This window comes from Aethalodelphis obliquidens, unplaced genomic scaffold (assembly GCF_003676395.1).
Source record: "Aethalodelphis obliquidens isolate GAN/ISIS:26980383/991018 unplaced genomic scaffold, ASM367639v1 scaffold5, whole genome shotgun sequence".
Taxonomy (NCBI): domain Eukaryota; kingdom Metazoa; phylum Chordata; class Mammalia; order Artiodactyla; family Delphinidae; genus Aethalodelphis; species Aethalodelphis obliquidens.
Window position 1 is genome coordinate 18,184,967 of NW_020837949.1, and position 19,245 is coordinate 18,204,211.

At 43.9% G+C, this 19,245-nt stretch overlaps 1 protein-coding gene across 1 annotated transcript in view; it reads right to left on the minus strand.

Moving 5' to 3' along the window:
* Window positions 1–1,120: 1,120 nt before the first annotated feature.
* The window catches only part of LOC113618547 (aldo-keto reductase family 1 member B10-like), a 64,380-nt gene continuing 46,255 nt past the window's right edge, over window positions 1,121–19,245 (minus strand). Inside the window, 8 exon segments of the mRNA XM_027102763.1 lie at window positions 1,121–5,023; window positions 5,794–5,861; window positions 6,521–6,659; window positions 6,910–7,031; window positions 7,309–7,315; window positions 7,666–7,952; window positions 7,954–8,052; window positions 11,105–11,203. Coding sequence (XP_026958564.1) covers window positions 4,774–5,023; window positions 5,794–5,861; window positions 6,521–6,659; window positions 6,910–7,031; window positions 7,309–7,315; window positions 7,666–7,952; window positions 7,954–8,052; window positions 11,105–11,203 — 1,071 coding nt within the window. The 3' untranslated portion in view covers window positions 1,121–4,773.

The window sequence follows — 19,245 nt, forward strand, 5'->3', positions numbered from 1 at the left end:
CAACTCCAGGGAGGTCTACCTTGTTGAGTTGGAGAAAACCTGTGGCAAATAACTGTGATTGGCCTCCAGGATCTGAGAGCAGCCCCCAGCTGACAGCCACAGGGAAATGGGGACCTCAGTCCTACAGCAACAAGGAACAGAACTCTGCCAACAACCTGAATGAGTTTGAAGGAAAATTCTTCCCCAAAGCCTCCTGATGAAATTCCAGCCTGGCCAACACCTTGATTTCAGTCTTGGGAGACCCTGAGCGCAGAACCTAGTTGGATCTGACTTACAGAGCTGTGAAATCGTAAGTGGATGTTGTTTCAAGCCATTTGTGATGATTTGTTACACAGCAGTAGAAAACTAATACCAGAGGTATCTGCCACCTTTCTCCACCGTAAACAAACTCTTTCCCCTTAGTAACGGTTTTAGACAGCTTGGGCTGCTATAACAAGTTACCATGGGCTAGAGGTAGCTTAAACAACAGGAATGTATTTCTCACAGTTCTGGAGGCTGCAAAGGCCAAGATCAAGGTGCCAGCAGATCTGGCACTTCCTGATTTGCAGATGGCCATCTTCTCATTGTATCTTCATATGGCAGCGAGCAGAGAGAGAGAGAGAGAGAGAGAGAGGCCGGGGGGAGGGAGATCTCCTGTGTCTTCTTATAAGGGCACTAATCCCATTCATGAGGGTTCTACCCTCATGACCTAATCCCCTCCCCAAAATCGTACCTCCTAATACCATCACATTAGGAGTTAGAATTTCAACCTGTGAATTCCGTAACAAACATTTAATCCATAACAGTAATTAATATAATTTATGATTAGTTGTAGAGTCCTTCATAGAATCACTTCAGCATAGGTAGGTAGGTAGGCACCATGGGTTGTATCAGTTAAGAGACCTGGTTTCAGTTTTCTCATCTGAAACATCAGAATAAAAATAAAAATAAACAGACAAAAATTCCTGCTCTCATAGAGCTTACATTCTATTAGGTAGAAACAGAACAAGCAAGCAAGCAAACAACAAATAAATAAAACACATAATATGTTAGGTAAATACATGCTATGGAAAAAAGGAAAACAGAGAGGAGAAAGAGGGAGCCCCAGAGAAGATGGATTAATCTTAAATAGGGTGGGGAAAGAAGGGCTTCCTGAGAAGATGATAAATGAGCAAAGACCTGAAGACTATGAGGCAGAGAATCACTCACACTATCTGAGGGTAGATAAAGCATCCCAAGCATTGAGAATAACCCGGGCAAAGGCCCTAGGCCACAAACACAGTGGTAACCTCCAACCACCTATCAGTGCATAACTTTTAAACAATGGTCATAGTCTTCTCCTTGGTCTTTCCATCTCTCCCTAACTGACGTGGGGCCTGACCATTTTGAACCAACAAAAGTGCTGAAAGGCAGCACTTCCCTGGAGTTGCTGGGAAAACATTTACCCTACTGACAACAAATGAGAAAAAAACAAACTGGATAGAATTTTAAATACAATGTAATCACATTCTACCCTGTAGTACACTCAGGGTGTTTGTTTTCTAAAGTTGAAAGACCAACTGAATGAAAATGACTTCAAGTAAAAATGTTTCTTTAATTTGACTTTCCCCATAGGTGTGTGAAATAACTGATTGAGTTGGATCCTTGTTATTTTTTTTTAATGCTTAAAAAATGTTTAATGTTTACATCTCTGACTGTAAACATGAATTTCCTATTTTAGAAAATACGAAAATTATGTAAGAGAATAACAAACATGAAATTCACTGGTTACCACATAGAAAAAAAAACCTGCTTACATGTTTATTTTGCTAGATAGATTTTTCTTTTATTTTAGGCTTTATTGATTTGATAATGTAGATAGCTTGTTATAATTTGCATTTTTGGTTACTAGTATGAATAACTTTTCATGTTGTTTATTGGCCAATTTTCATTCACCAACTTTTCTTTTGACATCTTAGATTTTTCTTACTGATTTGAATAAGCTTGTTTGATTGTAAGAAAATTACTCATCTATTTTCTGTCACATTCATGGCAAATGGTTTTTTCCAAGATTCTTTACAGCCTATTATTTTTGCATGGTTTTTACGTTCAGTTTTATGTTTCACTCTTATACTCATGTGTACTCAATATTAAAGCAAAAAAAATGCTTATTTCCAACAATGTTCACTGATGAGGGTCCTTTCAAATTTTACTGGAAATTATTTTCTACAGGAGCCTCTCTCTAATCTGTACCCCTTTTAACTCTATAACGTATAGCAAAATCTCATGATAATGCAATAAGTAGGGTACAAAATTCTAGTCATGTAAAATGCAATTATTGCAAGTTAATGAATGACTAAAGCAGGCCTGAGAGGTTGGGCATTATGGGGTCTTATTGAGAAAGTCAAATCCCTCCAGGTCCCAGTTGGAGTTTGGTACCATCTGGCTGGCATTTACCAGATCTGACTTAAATACTAATGGGTCCAGTCTAGTCCTGAGACTCCCTGGGACTTGTAGGACAGCAGCAGTGATTCTCAGATTTCCAGTTAGCTGGTACCCATCTTTCCAGCTCAATCCAAAAATACCGGGGGAGAGACATACCTGGAACACATGAGGACCCACTCCCTGGTCCCCTACTTCCCATGACAAGCTGCCTTCCTTTTCCACACCCCGCCTCACCATCCTCCCCTCCCCATCACTCCCCAACCTCTCTCCCCGTAAGAAAAGGCAAGTTCACTACATAATCACGTAATCATAGAATAGAAAGAGTTAATTTAACACACACCTGTAGTGTATACCTTAGACTGGATTCAGGTTTAGCTGATGACTAGTGTGGCTTTATTCCCAGCAATCCAAAATCAGTGAACAAATTTTAGGATGGATTCATTATCTTGGTTAGAATTGTGAGATTGAAGGGTCTGAGGCCTGCAAAGTTCTCATTACTCGAGATGTAAACGTGAAAAGTGAAGTCAGGAAAAACTAGGAAGTTGTTTTTTAAAATATTTCTCTGTATCAGCATTTTAATTCACCTCTGTTTGGTTAAATTCAAGTGAAACAAAAAACGTCATATAACTTATTAATAGGAACCTAATCTTTTTATCCTATACCTAAGCTTTTTAATTAAGGAAATCATAATCATAATCACATGAAGGAAAATTTTTCTTTAATTTTAAAAAACACCCAAAACAATCTCATAGATTATTTATGGGTATATAAATAAATAGCAAAAATATAAAAATGTGGATGGGAAGTGTGACACCATACTCTGTCATTTACAAGGCCCATGAGGTAGAAACAAAATGATGAACTGAGACCCCCAAGCTTGCCTTTCAGAGTGCCAGGGAAACCGCAGATATGGAAATAATTTGCTCACAGCCCCTTCTGCTGATGCCCCAGATGATTGATAGTGACCAAGAATGACAGGGCCCAGGGTCTCTCCTAGGAACTACTGGCTCCACTGATATTTCCCACAAGGAGCCCTGGGTAAAAATGACTGTGGGAAATAAGCTTGTTGATTTTTTGATTGATACCGGACCTACTTTCTCTGTGCTAAACTCTAAACTGGCCAAAGCCTCCTCAGAGATAGTGACTGTCTCCAAAACCTCTCCAAAAGCCCTTTTGGAAGCCACTGGAGCGTCAGATAGGAGAGACTTATTTGAAGCAGTTTCCCTGTACATGCCTGAGTGTCCAATGCCTGTGCTGGGACAAGACCTCTTGAGTAGACTAAATGCAAGAGTCGCTTTCTCCTAAGAAAGGATGGACATTAAGGTGCCACCAGAACAAACTTGCTCGCTTCAAGCAACATTACTATAGCTAGGAAAGACTGAGTGCCTGGAATTTCCTGAAGAGATCCTGCAGAAGGTAAGATAGGATGTTTGGGCAGATAGGAGGCCAAGAAGAGCAAAGATGGTAACACCCGTACAGGTGAAACTCCATCCAGGGTCTAAGATCCCGAACTTAAAACAATAGCCCTCAAGGGAACATGCCAGAAAGGGAATCCAGCCAGTGATATCTGCCTTCCTTGAACATAACCTCATCTGCCTCTGCCAGTCACCATACAACACTCCCATCCTACCAGTCCAGAAGCCGGGGACCCACGAATACCACTTTGTACAGGACCTGAGAGCAATAAATCAGATAGCTGAGGACATTCATCTGGTGGTAGCCAACCCCTATACCTTACAACTTTATCCTGGGATTTCTGCTGGCCCTATGGTTTCGGACCTACAAGGCACCTTTTATTGCACACCCTTAAGTCCCAAATCTCAGGATTTTTTGCTTTTGAATGGGATGACCCAGAGACCAAATTGAAACAGCAGTTTTGCTGGATCATGCTTCCCCCCGGGATTCAAGAACGCCCCCACCACTTTCAGGAAAGCCCTAGCCAAAGAGCTAATGGACCTACAGTTATACGAAGGAACCTTACTTCAGTATGTAGATGACGTTTTGATTGCCAGAGAAACCAAAGATCTCCCAAGAGCCTTTGAAACTTGGTTCAGCCACTTACAACCTGGGTGGCCTTGAGCAAGTTCCTTGGCCTCCCCATTCCTGCATTTCATCTTCCGTAAAATGTGAGTAAGAGTATCTACCTCCAAGGGGTGCTTGCAGGATTCAGTGAGTAACACATACAAAAAGCATTCCGAATAGTGCTGGCACGGGGTAAATTCTCCATGCATGTTGGTTATTATTATTCTTTGTCCTTTTAAATCTTCATATCCTCAAGATAGCAGAGTCCCCGTGATCAGATCAGAGGTACAGCTGTGCTCAGACCTGACAGGACCTCACCGGCTGCTCCCCCAGCCCATCCTTAGTCATTCATCTCAGCTCTGAGGTCAGCTCCCTGGCCTGAGAGATTGCAAGGTGCTGGGAAGGGGGAAAAGCCCACAGAAAACTCAGGGACAGCATGAGAGGCCTGGTGAGGGAATCTCTCCCGTCGCCTCCTCCACTGAGAAAACCAGGGCCAACCAGCTGGAACCTTACCTGAAAGTTCTCAGCGATGCGTGCTGGCATCACAGACTTGGGAATTACGACCACGTTCCTCCGGATATGGAACTGGACCAGAACCCGTGCAGAAGGGGACGTGGTGTTTCCACTTATCTACAAGGACTGCTCCCTCTACTTTTTTTCAGAAAAATAAAACATCTCTGCCACTCACTGTATCTTTAGTACAACAGCTAGTATTGACTGAGCACTTTATATAACTATCAGAAGCTTGTCAGTCCTCTGCCAGTATCTCCCTTAATCCTCACAACAACTCCATAACCTTCCTTTTTTATTTTATTTATTTATTATTATTTTGCGGTACGCGGGCCTCTCACTGTTGTGGCCTCTCCCGTTGCGGAGCACAGGCTCCGGACGCGCAGGCTCAGCGGCCATGGCTCACGGGCCCAGCCGCTCTGCGGCATGTGGGATCTTCCCAGACCGGGGCACAAACCTGTGTCCCCTGCATCGGCAAGTGGACTCTCAACCACTGCACCACCAGGGAGGCCCTCATAACCTTCCTTTTTTAAAAATAAGGAAAGTGGCTTGGGACAGTGTTTGGGGTCATGAGGCTGATAAGTAGTGGAACTGGGATCTGAACCCAGATCTTTTGGCTGTATAGCCATGCTCTTCTTCCTGGACAACAGGACTCAACAGAAGCCGTTAGATGCCATCCTTGTTTCAGTGATAACCATGGGATTTCCTGGAGTTCCAAACAAACAGGCTTTCAAGGAAGGGCCTCAGTGGGCTTCCTTTCCTGTTTTTTTCGCCTTCAAGGAGTTAAATGAAGACAGCACAAGGAATAAAACACAAGACTGATCTGCTGGACGGAAAAGAAACTATATACCTTGTACCTGGGCTGTGGATTTTTTGTGCTTTGCAGCAATCTCCTTAATCTTGGGATCCTCCAGTAGGGACGAGTCCTAGATTAAGGACCCTTGGCCCTAGAGGGAGAAAGATGGCTGGTGTGAATAATCACCATGGCTACCATATGTAAATAAATATTACTCCAGCGATGGTCCCAAGGCTGATCATCAGTCTTCTCCATGTGGGAGACAAGGCAGCAGGATTTGAAAGCTTCATGTCTTACCCATGGGCTTTGAAGTGTCAGTAATTTTGCAAAGGTTGATCCAGTGCTGGGTGGCTGAACTGGAGTAATTCCAGAGGGTCAGGCATGTTGCTGTTTTTTGTAAAGTTACCATATTTTCCCCACTGTTTGAGTATGCCAGGCACATTGCATTACATGTATTTTTCTTTCTGATGGCTTTTTAAAAAATATATATCTTTATTGGAGTATAATTTTTTGGAGTATTATTTTTTCCAATAATCTTTATTGGAGTATAATTTTATACTCTTTATTGGTGTATAGTGTTGTGTTAGTTTCTGCTGTACAACAAAGTGAATCAGCTATATGTATACATATATCCCTATATCCCCTCCCTCTTGAGCCTCCCTCCCACCCTCCCTATCCCACCCCTCTAGGTCATCACAAAACATTGAGCTGATCTCCCTGTGCTAAGCAACAGCTTCCCACTAGCCATCTGATGGCTTTTCTTAAAGAATGTCAAGAGAAAGATCAAATGCCTCGCCCAGGTCTATCTGGAGAGCCCAGAGGGCTGTAAGCCATGACAGTGATGCCCTTAGACTGGCAGTACTGGATCAGTTTCTCCTGCCTGAGGTATAGGTGACACTCAATCTGTAAAGGGGAACAATCCTCATCACTAGGAAAGTGCACCTGCTTTTTGAGCTGCTCATAGGGAGTTCTACACACAATAAAAGACTGTCAAGCAGAAGCCAAACACTGCCCACTGCTAGCCTGGCTAAACCAGACTCCAAGAGCCGTCTCACATGACCAACGAAGTACCTGATGACTGACCTTCAAATGAGACTCAGTGCAAAGCACTGAACTTGCCTCCAAATGTTTAAGAAGTAATAGCGCAGGACCCTTACCCTTTACTAAACAGAATTTACCTGGTAAGCACTGGTTTGTATTTCAGTCTGGGTTTGTTCAAGAGCCTTTCGATCTGGAAGTGGTTGAAGTTGGAGATCCCAATGTTTTTCACCAGCCCCTTGTCCACCAGTTCCTCCATGGCCTGTCATAGAAAGGGACACCTTTGGGCAGTGCTAGAGGGACCCCAGGGATCCTGGCTTGGCTTAGTCCTCTCTGGGACAGGAGTACCTGGTACAGGATCCACTGTCGTAAGGATTAACCAAAGCGGGAAGAGGAATTTTCCATTCAGCCCACGGAGAGAGAGGAAAGCAGGAGGAAAGCCTTTTCAATAACATTTTGTAACTTGCCTTTTACTAGACTGAACTAAAATGAAATTCATATATGACAATAAAAAACGCTCCCACCATTTTCCAAAATACCTGCTGGCTGAGAACGTCTGGGCCACAACCATTGAGACCACAGTGCTGAAAGGTGGAGCTTTAGGGCTTCCCTGGTGGCACAGTGGTAGAGAGTCCACCTGCCGATGCAGGGGACACGGGTTCGTGCCCCAGTCTGGGAAGATCCCACATACCGCGGAGCGGCTGGGCCCGTGAGCCATGGCCACTGAGGCTGCACGTCCAGAGCCTGTTCTCTGCAACGGCAGAGGCCACAACAGTGAGAGGCCCGCGCACCGCAAAAAAAAAAAAAGGTGGAGCTTCAGGATCCATTTCTGACTGCAGCCTTAGCTTTTAACTGCCACGGGGCAGATGGAGCCCACTGATGGGGAACGGGGATGCTAAGGGCACTGCCATGGCTCAATGGAGCCATCCCCACAAAGGGAAAACCCAGTCGAGATGGGTAAGGTAGGAGGAGCGTCTCTGCACACCAATACTGAGCTAGAGTGTGGATGTTTGTATCCAGGGATGTTATAAAGGCAGCGGGGGAAATGACCAGAGTACTTAGAGCAAAGGCTGGCAGAGTTCCGGGTGCTGACCAAATCCAATACTCTGCCTGCCTTGAAGTGCAGTCCTCCCACCTCCTGCTTCACAACCTTCTCTCAGATCTTCTCTTGGATGGCTTCCCCCCACCTCATGCTCATTCTCGTAGGCATAAGCACAGTCCAAGTGGCGACATCCTATGTCAGTGGCCACTTTCACAGCCTCTCTGACTTTGCCTGGGGTAGACTGGAAGGAAAAAGAAAAGACCATCATAGACTCTTATCCCCAGACCACCTTCAACAGGCTCTCCTATACAGCCCAGCTTCTCCAAACCAAGGTTTACCTGGGGTCCCCTTTTCCAGGGGACACCTGGGAAGAAAACGTGCTTTGGAAAACTTTTCAAAAGAGAAGGAAGGAAAGTGAATTAACTTTATGATTATAGCCTCATGTCGTATCCTAGCTCAAGCCCACTCCCTTCTAATCCAGGTTCACCCTCCAACCGGGAGCTGTCTCCAGGTGTGTGGAAGAGACTGCAACCTCTTTCTAATGACCAGGCTGAAGACTGGATATTGAAGTAACTCAAAGGAATCTTCAGAGAGAGAAAATGGTCATTACTGCATAAATCCAGGCTCATCGCATACTAGGTGTGTGGCCTGAGCAGATTACTTAACTTCTCTAAACCTAGTCTACAAAATGGGAATAATAACAATAGCACCTGCCTCATGAGGTCACTGTGTTAAGGGCCACAATGAATGTCAAGTTTGCAGCACAGCACTGGGCACACACCTAAGAGTCAATGGATGCAAGGCATTATATAGCTGTTGTTTCAGAAAAAGGAGAAATAGAAATCCTTGTAAGAATGGGGTTTATTCCTCCCCCCGACCCCCGCAAGGCAAGAAAGAAAGAGAGGAAGAGAGGAAGAAAGAGAGAAAGGAAGAAAGGAAGGAAGAAAAAGAAAGAAAGGAAGGAAGAAAAGAAAGAAAGAGAAAGGAGGGAGGGGAGGAAGGAAGGGAGGGAGGAAGGGCATTAAAAATACCACATTCTGTCTAATCTAGCAAAGGCAAACTGAAAAACACTTCATACTGATCTTTCACAAAATCTTTTTCAAACCTCTTCTTTCATCATGAAATAATAAACGCATTCAGAAGCATCCCTGGGCACTTCCCTGGTGGTCCAGTGGTTAAGAATCCACCTACCAATGCAGGGGATGTGAGTTCCGTCCCTGGTTGGGGAATTAAGATCCCACATGCTGTGAGGCAGGTAAGCCCAAGCACTCTAGAGCCCACGCTCCAGATCCAAGAGCCCACGCACCACGACCTGCACGCCCCAACTAAGACCCAAAGCAGCCAGATCAATACATAAAAATAAAAGAAAGAAGCATCCCTGGATGCCCCTCCCAATCACTACACCCTACTTGACCTTCACTGGTAAACACATAAGCCTTAAAAATTACATCATCCCTACACCTTGAAAATGTTTCACTTCATAATCCTTACATCTAATTCTGAAATTCTGAACATAATTTTTTGGGTAAACTTTTTATTTATTTATTCCAATGAAAAATCATTTATTAGAGTAGATCCAGTATTGCTTTGTAGGGCTAGAAGAAGCAATATTGACGAAGCATAGTTGAACCTAGTAATCCAACTTTTGTCTTTTAAAAAGTAATTATTGTACAAAAATAAAGACCAAAAGTATATGGTATCTTTGATGAATACTTAGTATCAAATACTTGGCATCACATTGATTATATCTTTATACAATACTGCTTTGAGTGCTATATTCTTTTTTTTCCAATTTTATTTTTTTATACAGCAGTTTCTTATTAGTTATCCATTTTATACATATTAGTGTATATATGTCAATCCCAATCTCCCAGTTTATCTAGCTTTATATTTTTTCAGATTAGTGGGGGTTTTTAAATAAATTTATTTATTTATTCTTCTATTTTTGGCCGTGTTGGGTCTTCCTCGCTGTGCGCCGGCTTTCTCTAGTTGCCGCGAGCTGAAGCTACTCTTGATTGTGGTGCGTGGGCTTCTCACTGCGGTGATTTACGGGCTCTAGGCGCGCGGGCTTCCGTAGTTGTGGCTCACGGGCTCTAGAGCGCAGGCTCAGTAGTTGTGGCGCACGGGCTTAATTACTCTGTGGCATGTGGGACCAGGGCTCAAACCCATGCCCCCTGCATTGGCAGGCGGGTTCTTAACCACTGCGTCACCAGGGAAGTCCCCTTTTTGGGTAAATTTAGACGAGGTGAGCAGATTCACTGGAGATGTGGAAGTAATTATTTGTCACATCTGTGTCAAAGTCAAAGCTCTGATTTGGAGAAAAGCAGCCCTGTTCAAGCAAGAGAAGCTGGGATGAATCAAGCTGGAATTAATCTTGCTCGCCCAGATTATCCGAGAGAGCTTCCTGAGAATGACGCAGTTCTGGGACGAGGAGGGAGCCTACCTTCTAACCCAGGAGAGGAGATGAGAAAACCAGGTGCAGAGAAGGACGGAGTCAGAGGAGAAAGACTCAACAGAGGGACAAGAGGGAAGAAGGTAAGTAGAGAACTGGAACCAGTCAGGATGGCGCCATCACGGACGGAAGTGAGAGCGAAGGCAGTTAGAAAGTGATGGGAAGACATTTTAAACCTATCCTAAGAGAGGCTCCGCAGTCTGCTTCCCTGAGCACTCGGAGTGCCTTTCTGGGTTCTGCCAGCTCACTCTAGCAACACCTGGGGAACCCGAGCTCCCCGACTCCCAGCCCAGGCGCCTCTCTCTCTGGGACCACCCTCCCTGTGGTCACAGCCTTCTCAGACTCTACTATGCTCTGGAGATCGTTAAAGAGCAGGTTCCAACTCAGTAGCCTGGGGTGGGGTCTCAGCTTCTGATCCTCAGCACTCTCCCAGGGACTGCTGATGCTGCCTGGGCAGCCTCCTGAGCCCTCCCAGCCCCTCCTCCCAACCCCCCAGGCCACAGCAGCCAACCCAGGGCCCTCTAAGTGTCCCAGAGCCAGGGGGAGTTGAGAGGGAACGGCTGCTGAGAGAGAAAGTGCCCAGGAAAGCAAGTGTGTTTTTGAGTCCCCAAACTGCTTAAAACTTGATACTTGCTAGCAAAGCTCTCACCACTGCTGGAAAAAGCCAGTCTTGGAGCTTTGCAGCCTGAATCAGCCCTGAGAAAGCAAAGCAACCTCGGTCCTGCCTCCAGGGCCCAACATTGACCTCTCCAAACCCTCGCCTCTGAGCTTTCCCTACTGACAGGAGAAAATGTCCAAAGCCCCTCGAGGGAAGTAGGTGTCCAAATCCTTGCATACATACCTTCCAGGTGCCCAGGCCCAAGTTGGCCTTAGTACTGAGCTCCACAAAGGTGGCCACGGTGAGTGCAAAATAGTCGTGAGTGAGCAGATTCGTTGTCTTCTGCCCCGCTTAATGGTGCTGACTCTGGCTGCAGAGGGAGGAGCTAGAGGCTGGGGGTGGGCAGACATTTCCAACCCTGGAAAGAACAGGAAAGCCCTCTCAGCCTTTTGTAATATTGATTCATGTGAATGAACTTCAAATATTGCAACCTTGTGTCCAGTTCTCCCTGATTCAAAAATGCATGGATTATTTTATGAGAGTGACACTTAAGAGATTTTATCCATTTTTCTTTTCTTTTGCTAGTTTAATAAATGGAAAATAAAAAAGGTGCATGTATTTTAATTTGTTCCTATCTAATTACTCAACAGTGGCAAATTTTTTCCCTCAGAACATGGAAATTACAGAAGTATAAGAATATGTTTATCTGTTAACCACCTGGACAGGATGCTAACACTCTTCGTATATTTATTTAGTGATTCTTGTCACTTCCTTAAAGAAAAAAAGCTTTGTGATAACAAAATGATATATGCTCATTATAGTAAAACTAGAAAATGTAGATTATAAGCAAGGAAATATTAATCATCTATATTCTCACCACTCATGATACCATTACAAGAGTGCTGTTTCTGTGCATATATATACAGGGAAAAGGGGAAGGGGCTACGTGCTGAGGCTCCTGGGATGTGTGATCAGCTCGTGGACATTCTTCTGATAGGTTGGTGGTAAGGAAATCGGGAGTCAACATCATCAACCTTATTGATTCCAACTGGTCTGGGGTCTCCATGCTTGTGAGCAGCATACAGTTAACTTCTTATACTTGATGGGGGTTTCAATATCTGGAATAGAGCTTGAAGGACATGGCTCAGAACATTATCTATAGTCCTTGCGGAGGAACTAAAGGTCCTTGACTTTGTTAAATAGTTAAACTATTATTATTTTTTCTTGCTTGACTATTTTCCTTTCTGCATTTTCTCACTTCTCTGATTAAATTTATTCTTTGCCTAAGTTCTTCTACTGACAAGGGACAGGCAGAGGACTTGCGGGGAGGTCAGTTCCAAGAAGGCCCCATAGGGTCCTGCTCAGTTACACATATAGTTTTAAACTTAGGACCACAAAATAAACTTTTCTATACATTCATAAATGCTCTTCTTAAAATTGTTTTTACATCAACCATTTTTAGTTGTTGTAAAAAATTCTGTTTTATGGTTATAAGGTACTCAATCATTCTCCCTATTCTTAGACATTTAGTTTATTTCTAGTTTGTTTCTATTATAAATAATATTTCAAGGAATAGCATTGTGAGTAAAGCATTGGACACATTTTGATTAATTTTAGGCTTGTTCACCAGAAGCAGGATTATGTGGTCAAAGGAAATTTGTTTTAGTTTATCATGTGAAATGTGGTTCAGAATTGAGGTGTTTTTTTTTTGTATTACCATTTATAGAATAACACACCTTACTGTTTGTGATGTTTCAGTAATTATCTACAACTTTCATTTTTTAATATTATGTTCTTTGTAAAATATAAAAAGAAAAATCAGTGGAGAATGAAGAATAGATTAAGTAAGAAAATAAAACCCATCCATAGTCCCACATTTAGAGGTGATTATTGTTAATATCTTCAGGCATCTGTGGATACCCTATTGAGTTGGGACATCCTAAAGCAGAGGAGAGCTGTGCCTCGTTTCCCGGGGTGAGGCTGTGGGGAAGACACCAAGTCTAGGATGGAATCTCCTGGTTCCCCAAGCTGTTGGATCGCCACGACCACAGGAGGTGTCCAGGTGAGTGGGCCTGAGGTAGTCTCAGGGTGTCCCATTGGGAGAACAGCCGGGTTACTGACGTCCACTGGCAAAGTTGGCTGAAAGGAAGTGTAACCGAGCAAGTGGGGCTGTTGCCCTGGGTAACAGCAAGACCAAAAGAGGCAAAGGTCTTTTGCAGAAAGAGCAAGGCTTTATTGCAGGGCAGCCCAGTGAGGAGACAGAAGGCATAGCTCAGCTCTGTCTCCCCAGTGGGCTTTTGAGTGGGGTATTTATCGTGGAAGTAGGGAGTAAGACAGGGAGGGGGCTCGGAAACGATTGGTGGAAAGTTAAGAGGAAGTTTCAGGAGTCCTCTGTGCAGGTGTGAATGTCCTTCATGTCTCTTCATGAGTGGCATGTGCAATATCGGAAGAGTTCCATACGTTACGCTTGGTAGATTTTCGGCATATGATGTCCAAAGTTCGTGATCAATCATTCTAGTCCCTCAGTGTGCCTGTGTGATGCTCAGTGGCAGGGGCTGTTAGTGTTTCCATACCTGGTTTCCCTGGTACTCTGCAAGACAAGCTTGGGGGTCTCTGTTAATTATTTTGTTGCTACCTTATAGGCCTTGGGTGTGTAAGTTACAGGGTAAGGTTTCTGAAGAAGCGTGAGCCCCTGAACATCTCAAGGCTGAGACTGTGAAAGTTGTGACGTGTACAAGTTCATCCTACACATTATATTCAGGGGAGCTGGACAGAGGTTATAGAGTGGGCTGTATGGCTAGGGCTTGATGGAGATAAGGACATCTTGGATGACTGCACAAAGGGATGGGTGATCACACCTAAGCACCAGAGAGATGAGTCAGATCTCAGGGGAAGCCAGTGTATAGATGGTGATCCACACCAGGTACCATTCCCACTCTGTGGGATTTTGCAAGTCTCCCCTAAACCCTGCTGATACCTACAGAGAAGGAATCCTAAATGTAGTAGATTTTAATCCTGAAATACAAGGAAATCAAAGTAAAGACCTTGACCTAAAGGAGAAAGCCAGTGTAAGCTAGAGGTGTAACACAGAACATTTTCAGAAGTGGATATAATCATCCAGAAGCAGTTGCTTGCAGACCATTTTTTAGCTCATGCCCTCAAAAATTAATTTCAAACTCATTTATAAAAAAAAAGTAAGTTTTAGTTCCGTGACGAACCGAGGAATATCTGCTTCAGAATTTATCTCACAGGAAGAATGACCCAAGCACAAGTCTTACCTAGTTTAAAACAAACAAGCAAAAACAAGCCTTCATTGTCAGGTGAGGAGAGAGGTGATTCTGATTATGGTTTGCTATTATTGTTATTACTGTTAACAGGCCTGTGCTACATAATATTACATGTATTTGCTCATTTGCTCATTTACTCTTCCAGTAGCCTCATGAGGTAGATACGTTTCTTATCTCCATTTCATAGATGAGGAACTGACACATCGAGATGTTAAGTAATTTGTTCAAGGTGAATGGTGGAGCTGGGATTTGAATACAGATTATTGGGCTCTAGAGCCATTTATTTGTTTGTTTATAGTTAGGCGCTGTGCTAAGTGCCACACACATTCTCCAATTCAATTGTCACCGTGCTATAAGGTAGATATGATTATTAATCCCATTTTATACCAAGGAGAAAACAGAATTAAAGAGGTACAAGGTCAACTGGAAAAGCCAAGATGCAAACGGGCCTTCAGAGTCCAGAGGCTCCACTACTAACCCTTGTGCTATTCTGCTACCCTCACACCCCAACCCCTGTATTCCACTTGTTGCTACCCCTGTAAACAAATACCAAAGAAGGAGAGAGACTGTAGCATCTGGTGGGGGATGGCACTGGGGATTCTCGGGGACACTGATAACTGGTGGAGGTGGCTGACACGCCCAGAAATGGTGCCAACGCCTGCAGGTTTTACACACTCATTGGACCGAGTGGTGGTTCCTGGCAGACGGCAGATGACGAGAAGGGCATTCTCTGCTGTATTAGTTATCTGCTGCTGCATGATAACTTATCCCCAAACCTAATGGTTTAAACCAACAAACATCTATTTTCTCATAGTTTGTGCGGGTTGATGACTTACAATGATCCATGACCAGCAACCCAGACGTCCAAACTATTCAAGTATTCAACGTGAATATTCACGTATTCAACTTTGTAATTAAGGAAAAATGAGTCATCAAGAGCATAAGAGAAAAATATTTGGGGAAAAGATTGCCAGAACAGGAGAAGGCTCTCAAGCTTCATTTCTGCTTCCCAGAAAACCATGTTCTCATGAGAAGGGGTCCTCAGGCATGGGGTTCCCAATAGTGTAGGAGGAAACCAACTGTATTGGATTCCTGAGCTTTTGTCTTTGTTTCCATAAAAAATACACATTTCTAAATATCAGTTTATGTTTTCTCATTCGTGTGTTTCTGGGGGGTCAGGTGCATGAACTGACCTCATGGAATATGAACATCATTGTTTCATACAAAGTCCTCTTTGTGTGTTGGATTTACATATTTATCCTGTTTTATTTCTATTGCTCATGCAGGACATCATGCTAACATATTTGGTCAATGCTTTCATAATGCTTATTGGTATGTAGTGTGCCTGTGTTTGGAGTTTATATAAACAGTGTTGTGTTATGCACATTTAGTCCACATACTCCACACGGTGCTCCGCCCTGTGCATTCAACACGTTGTGCCTGCAAACTCCATCTTTATCCAGGTAAAGACACCCTTTCTTCTCAAGGAGGAAGACAGCCCAAATGGTAGACAATCCCCTGAGAAAGTCTGTCAGGCAAGGGAGAAATCAGATAGAAGAGGAACCACCCTGGAGAAGGAGAGAAGGAGAGGAGGGATGCGGTCAGCATGATGCCGAGTGCTTTTGTGCAATTTTCCCATTTAACATCCAAAGTAACTTTACTGAGTAGACACCATTATCCACCTCCTATGATAGAGGAGGGGGCTCAGAGAGGTTAGGTAAACCGTTCAGGTCAGTCAGTTTATCTGAGGGGACAGTTTGTCACCTTAAAAGTCACACAATTAATAAGTAAAAGATCTTTGCTATAGACCCAGATTAGGCTTTTTCTAGAGCAGTGTTTCTCGACCTTAGCTGTACAGTAGCATCACCTGGAAGCTTCTAACTGCAGACGCCTGTGACCTCCCACCTACACGCGCCCACACTCACACAAGACATTCAGATTTAACTGGACTCAGGTAGAGCCCAGACACTGCCTTTTTTTTTTTTTTTTTGCCTTAAGTATTAATAGATATTTGGTTGAAGTTTAACATACCCTTCAAGACGAGTGCTCAGGACCTGGGCATAGGCTGATGAATCTCACACAGTGAATGCTCCCACGTAACCACAACCACAGCAAGCAACTGAACATTACAGACACAGAAGCCCCTCACGCCACCTCCCCAGACCCTCAAGGACAACCATTCTCTGGACTTCTAACACCATAGAGCAGTCGTGCCTCGTTTTGAACTTTACTTACATGTTTCAATGGAACCGTACGTTGTGCATTCTTGTGTGTCTGGCCCCTTTCATTGAAAAGTATGCTTGTGAGAGTCATCCATGTTGCTGGATGAAGTTGTAGTTTGTTTATTCCTATTGTTGTGTCGTATTCCACTCTATGACATCTTGTTCCATGATTGATAAGCATTAGGATTTTTCCAGTTTGGGGATATTATGAAGTAGTGATGCTTTAAACAGTCTTGTATATATCTTTTGGTGAATATTTCTGGTGGATATTTACATGGGATTGGAATTGCTAAGTCTGAGGGTAAAACACTGGCATTGTAAAAAGCTCCCTGGGGGATCCTAAGGTGCCCCAAAAATGGAGAAACCCTTCTCTCCACTAGAGATTATACCTTGAGCACCATGAAGGTACAGTAAGTTCCCTACATACGAACCTTCAAGCTGTGAACTTTCAAAGATGCAAACGTGGAGCTTACTAATGAAGACCTGATGGAACTGGAGGCCCAGAGAAAGGATGAAGAGAGACAAGAGAAAGAAGTAACTGAAGAACCGAAGAGATTCACAACGCAGGAAATGGCAAGGGGATTTTCTTTATTTGAGGAGGCACTGTTAGTTTCTGAGGCATAGCACCCGAACATAGAACAGTACACGAAGGTTGCAGCAGCTGTTTAGAATGCAGTGCGGTGCTACTGTGTTGTCCATGGTGAGAAAAAAACAGCTACTACCCAGACATCACTGGATCGTTTTTTCAAGAGGGTAGATAGAATTGAATCCAGCAAGGAACCAGAACCTGTGCCATCCACGTCAGGCGTGAGTGAAATTGCAGCTTGCCCTCCGTCTCCTATTGCTGACGATCCTTCAGCTCTGCCATCTCCCCCCTCCTCTCCCTCCTCTAGTCAGTAACTCTTCTTGCCTGTTCACTCGATGCCAGCCCGTGTGCCAGCTGTTATACTGTACTACTGTACTTTTCAAGGTACTGTACTGGAAGATTAACAATGTTTTCTTTATTTTTTGTTTGTTTTTGTGTATTATTTGGGTGAAAAGTATTATAAACCTATTACAGTACAGTACTGTATAGCCGATTGTGTTAGTTGGGTGCCTAGGCTAACTTAGTTAGACTTACGAACAAATTGGACTTACAAACGCGCTCTCTGAATGGAACTTCTTAGTATGTTGGGGACTTACTGTATTTCTTACAATACGATCTACCAGTCACTGGCACCTAAACCAACTCAAATTCTTGTTAAAAATGAAGATTCCTGCATCCACTGAACCAAAATGGGGAAGGGGGGTGTGGTCCTTGGGAATCTACCTTTTTAACAACCCCCCAGGTGATTCTTACACACATCTAAGCTGGAGAACCACTGTATCATATCATATTGCAAAGAAGTCAGATCAGACCCAGTAGTATTTCTCGACCCAAGATCTTTTGAAACTGATGAAAATGCAGCAACTAAATGGAATGATGGTTTTAATTGCCTTCAGTGAGGATTTATGGGTAAGACCTACTCCTCTCAGGCATTGTTAATTTTGAAAGTTTGCTACAAGAATGGAGATAGGGCTTCCCTGGTGGCGCAGTGGTTGAGAGTCGGCCTGCCGATGCAGGGGACACGGGTTCGTGCCCTGGTCCGGGAAGATCCCACATGCCGCGGAGCGGCTGGGCCTGTGAGCCATGGCTGCTGAACCTGCGCGTCCAGAGCCTGTGCTCCGCAGCGGGAGAGGCCACAACAGTGAGAGGCCTGAGTACCGCAAAACAAACAAACAAACAAAAGAATGGAGATAAAAACGTTTATAAACTTTTGTCGCTCATGAAAGCACTCTTTGGTTGGATTGCTTATCTCTGGGGCTGATAAAATAGGCTTCATTTACTCACATAAAATGAGAGGCATGAGATGGGTCTAAGTCAAGGCCGTAGCAATCTTATCTGTGATGGACAAAGAACACACGCAGGTTTTCTGCCAGGAATGATTTCGTGTGTGTGTGTGTGTGTGTGTGTGTGAGTGTGTGTGTGTGTGTGTGTGTGTGTGTGTGTATGTGTGTGTAACACAAACAACCACCAGAAGTGCTTTCCAGGCCTGTTTAGTCTCTACCCAGCCAGAGAGGAGTTTTTCCCTCTGGCATCCCCACACCCTGAGAACAGGACTCTTCTGTCTCAGCTGGTCTCTGCTTCCAGGAATCCAGCTCCCACCTGGAGGTTCCTTTGTAATTGGTACTTAATGCCTTAGTTCCTCCTATCCTACACAGAAAATACTGTAGCTTCCCAACCAGCCCCATTCTACTCCCACTCAGGCAGTTTCTAATTTGCTTTTTACTTTTTTTCCAGTAGGCTGTTTGCCGAGGCTTCTTCAAGAACAACCCCAGGCCCCTTCTTTTCTTAACATCCCAGCTCTGTGTGAAGGTCTTAGCTCATTTCCAGCTGAGCCCCAGCCATAGAGCAGGCCCACACCCAAATTCACTGGGTATTATGTTTCACGCCCACACAGCAAGGACCTTAGTATAACATTTGTGGGCCCTGGACACTTGTGCGTTTATGAGCCCCTTCTCCCATCATATATTTTAAAGTATATTTTATGACTGAGGTGGTATAAAGCCTGGATTTATGGTTATATTGGGCTGGCCGAAAAGTTCGTTCGGGTTTTTCTGTAACATCTTAAGGGAAGATGTTACAGAAAAACCCAGCCCAATATATGTATTATTATGTTCATGTTTTCCTCCTGAGTTTTAAAGAAATTAAAACATCTTTGTGGGTCCCTAAAAAATATCATGGGCCCTAGACCCTGTGCCTGCTGGGCCTCATGGATATGTGGGCCCTGCACATAGCCCGTTTCAAGATGGGACAGCCTCATCCTTTTCTTATGACATTTTTTTTTTCATTAAT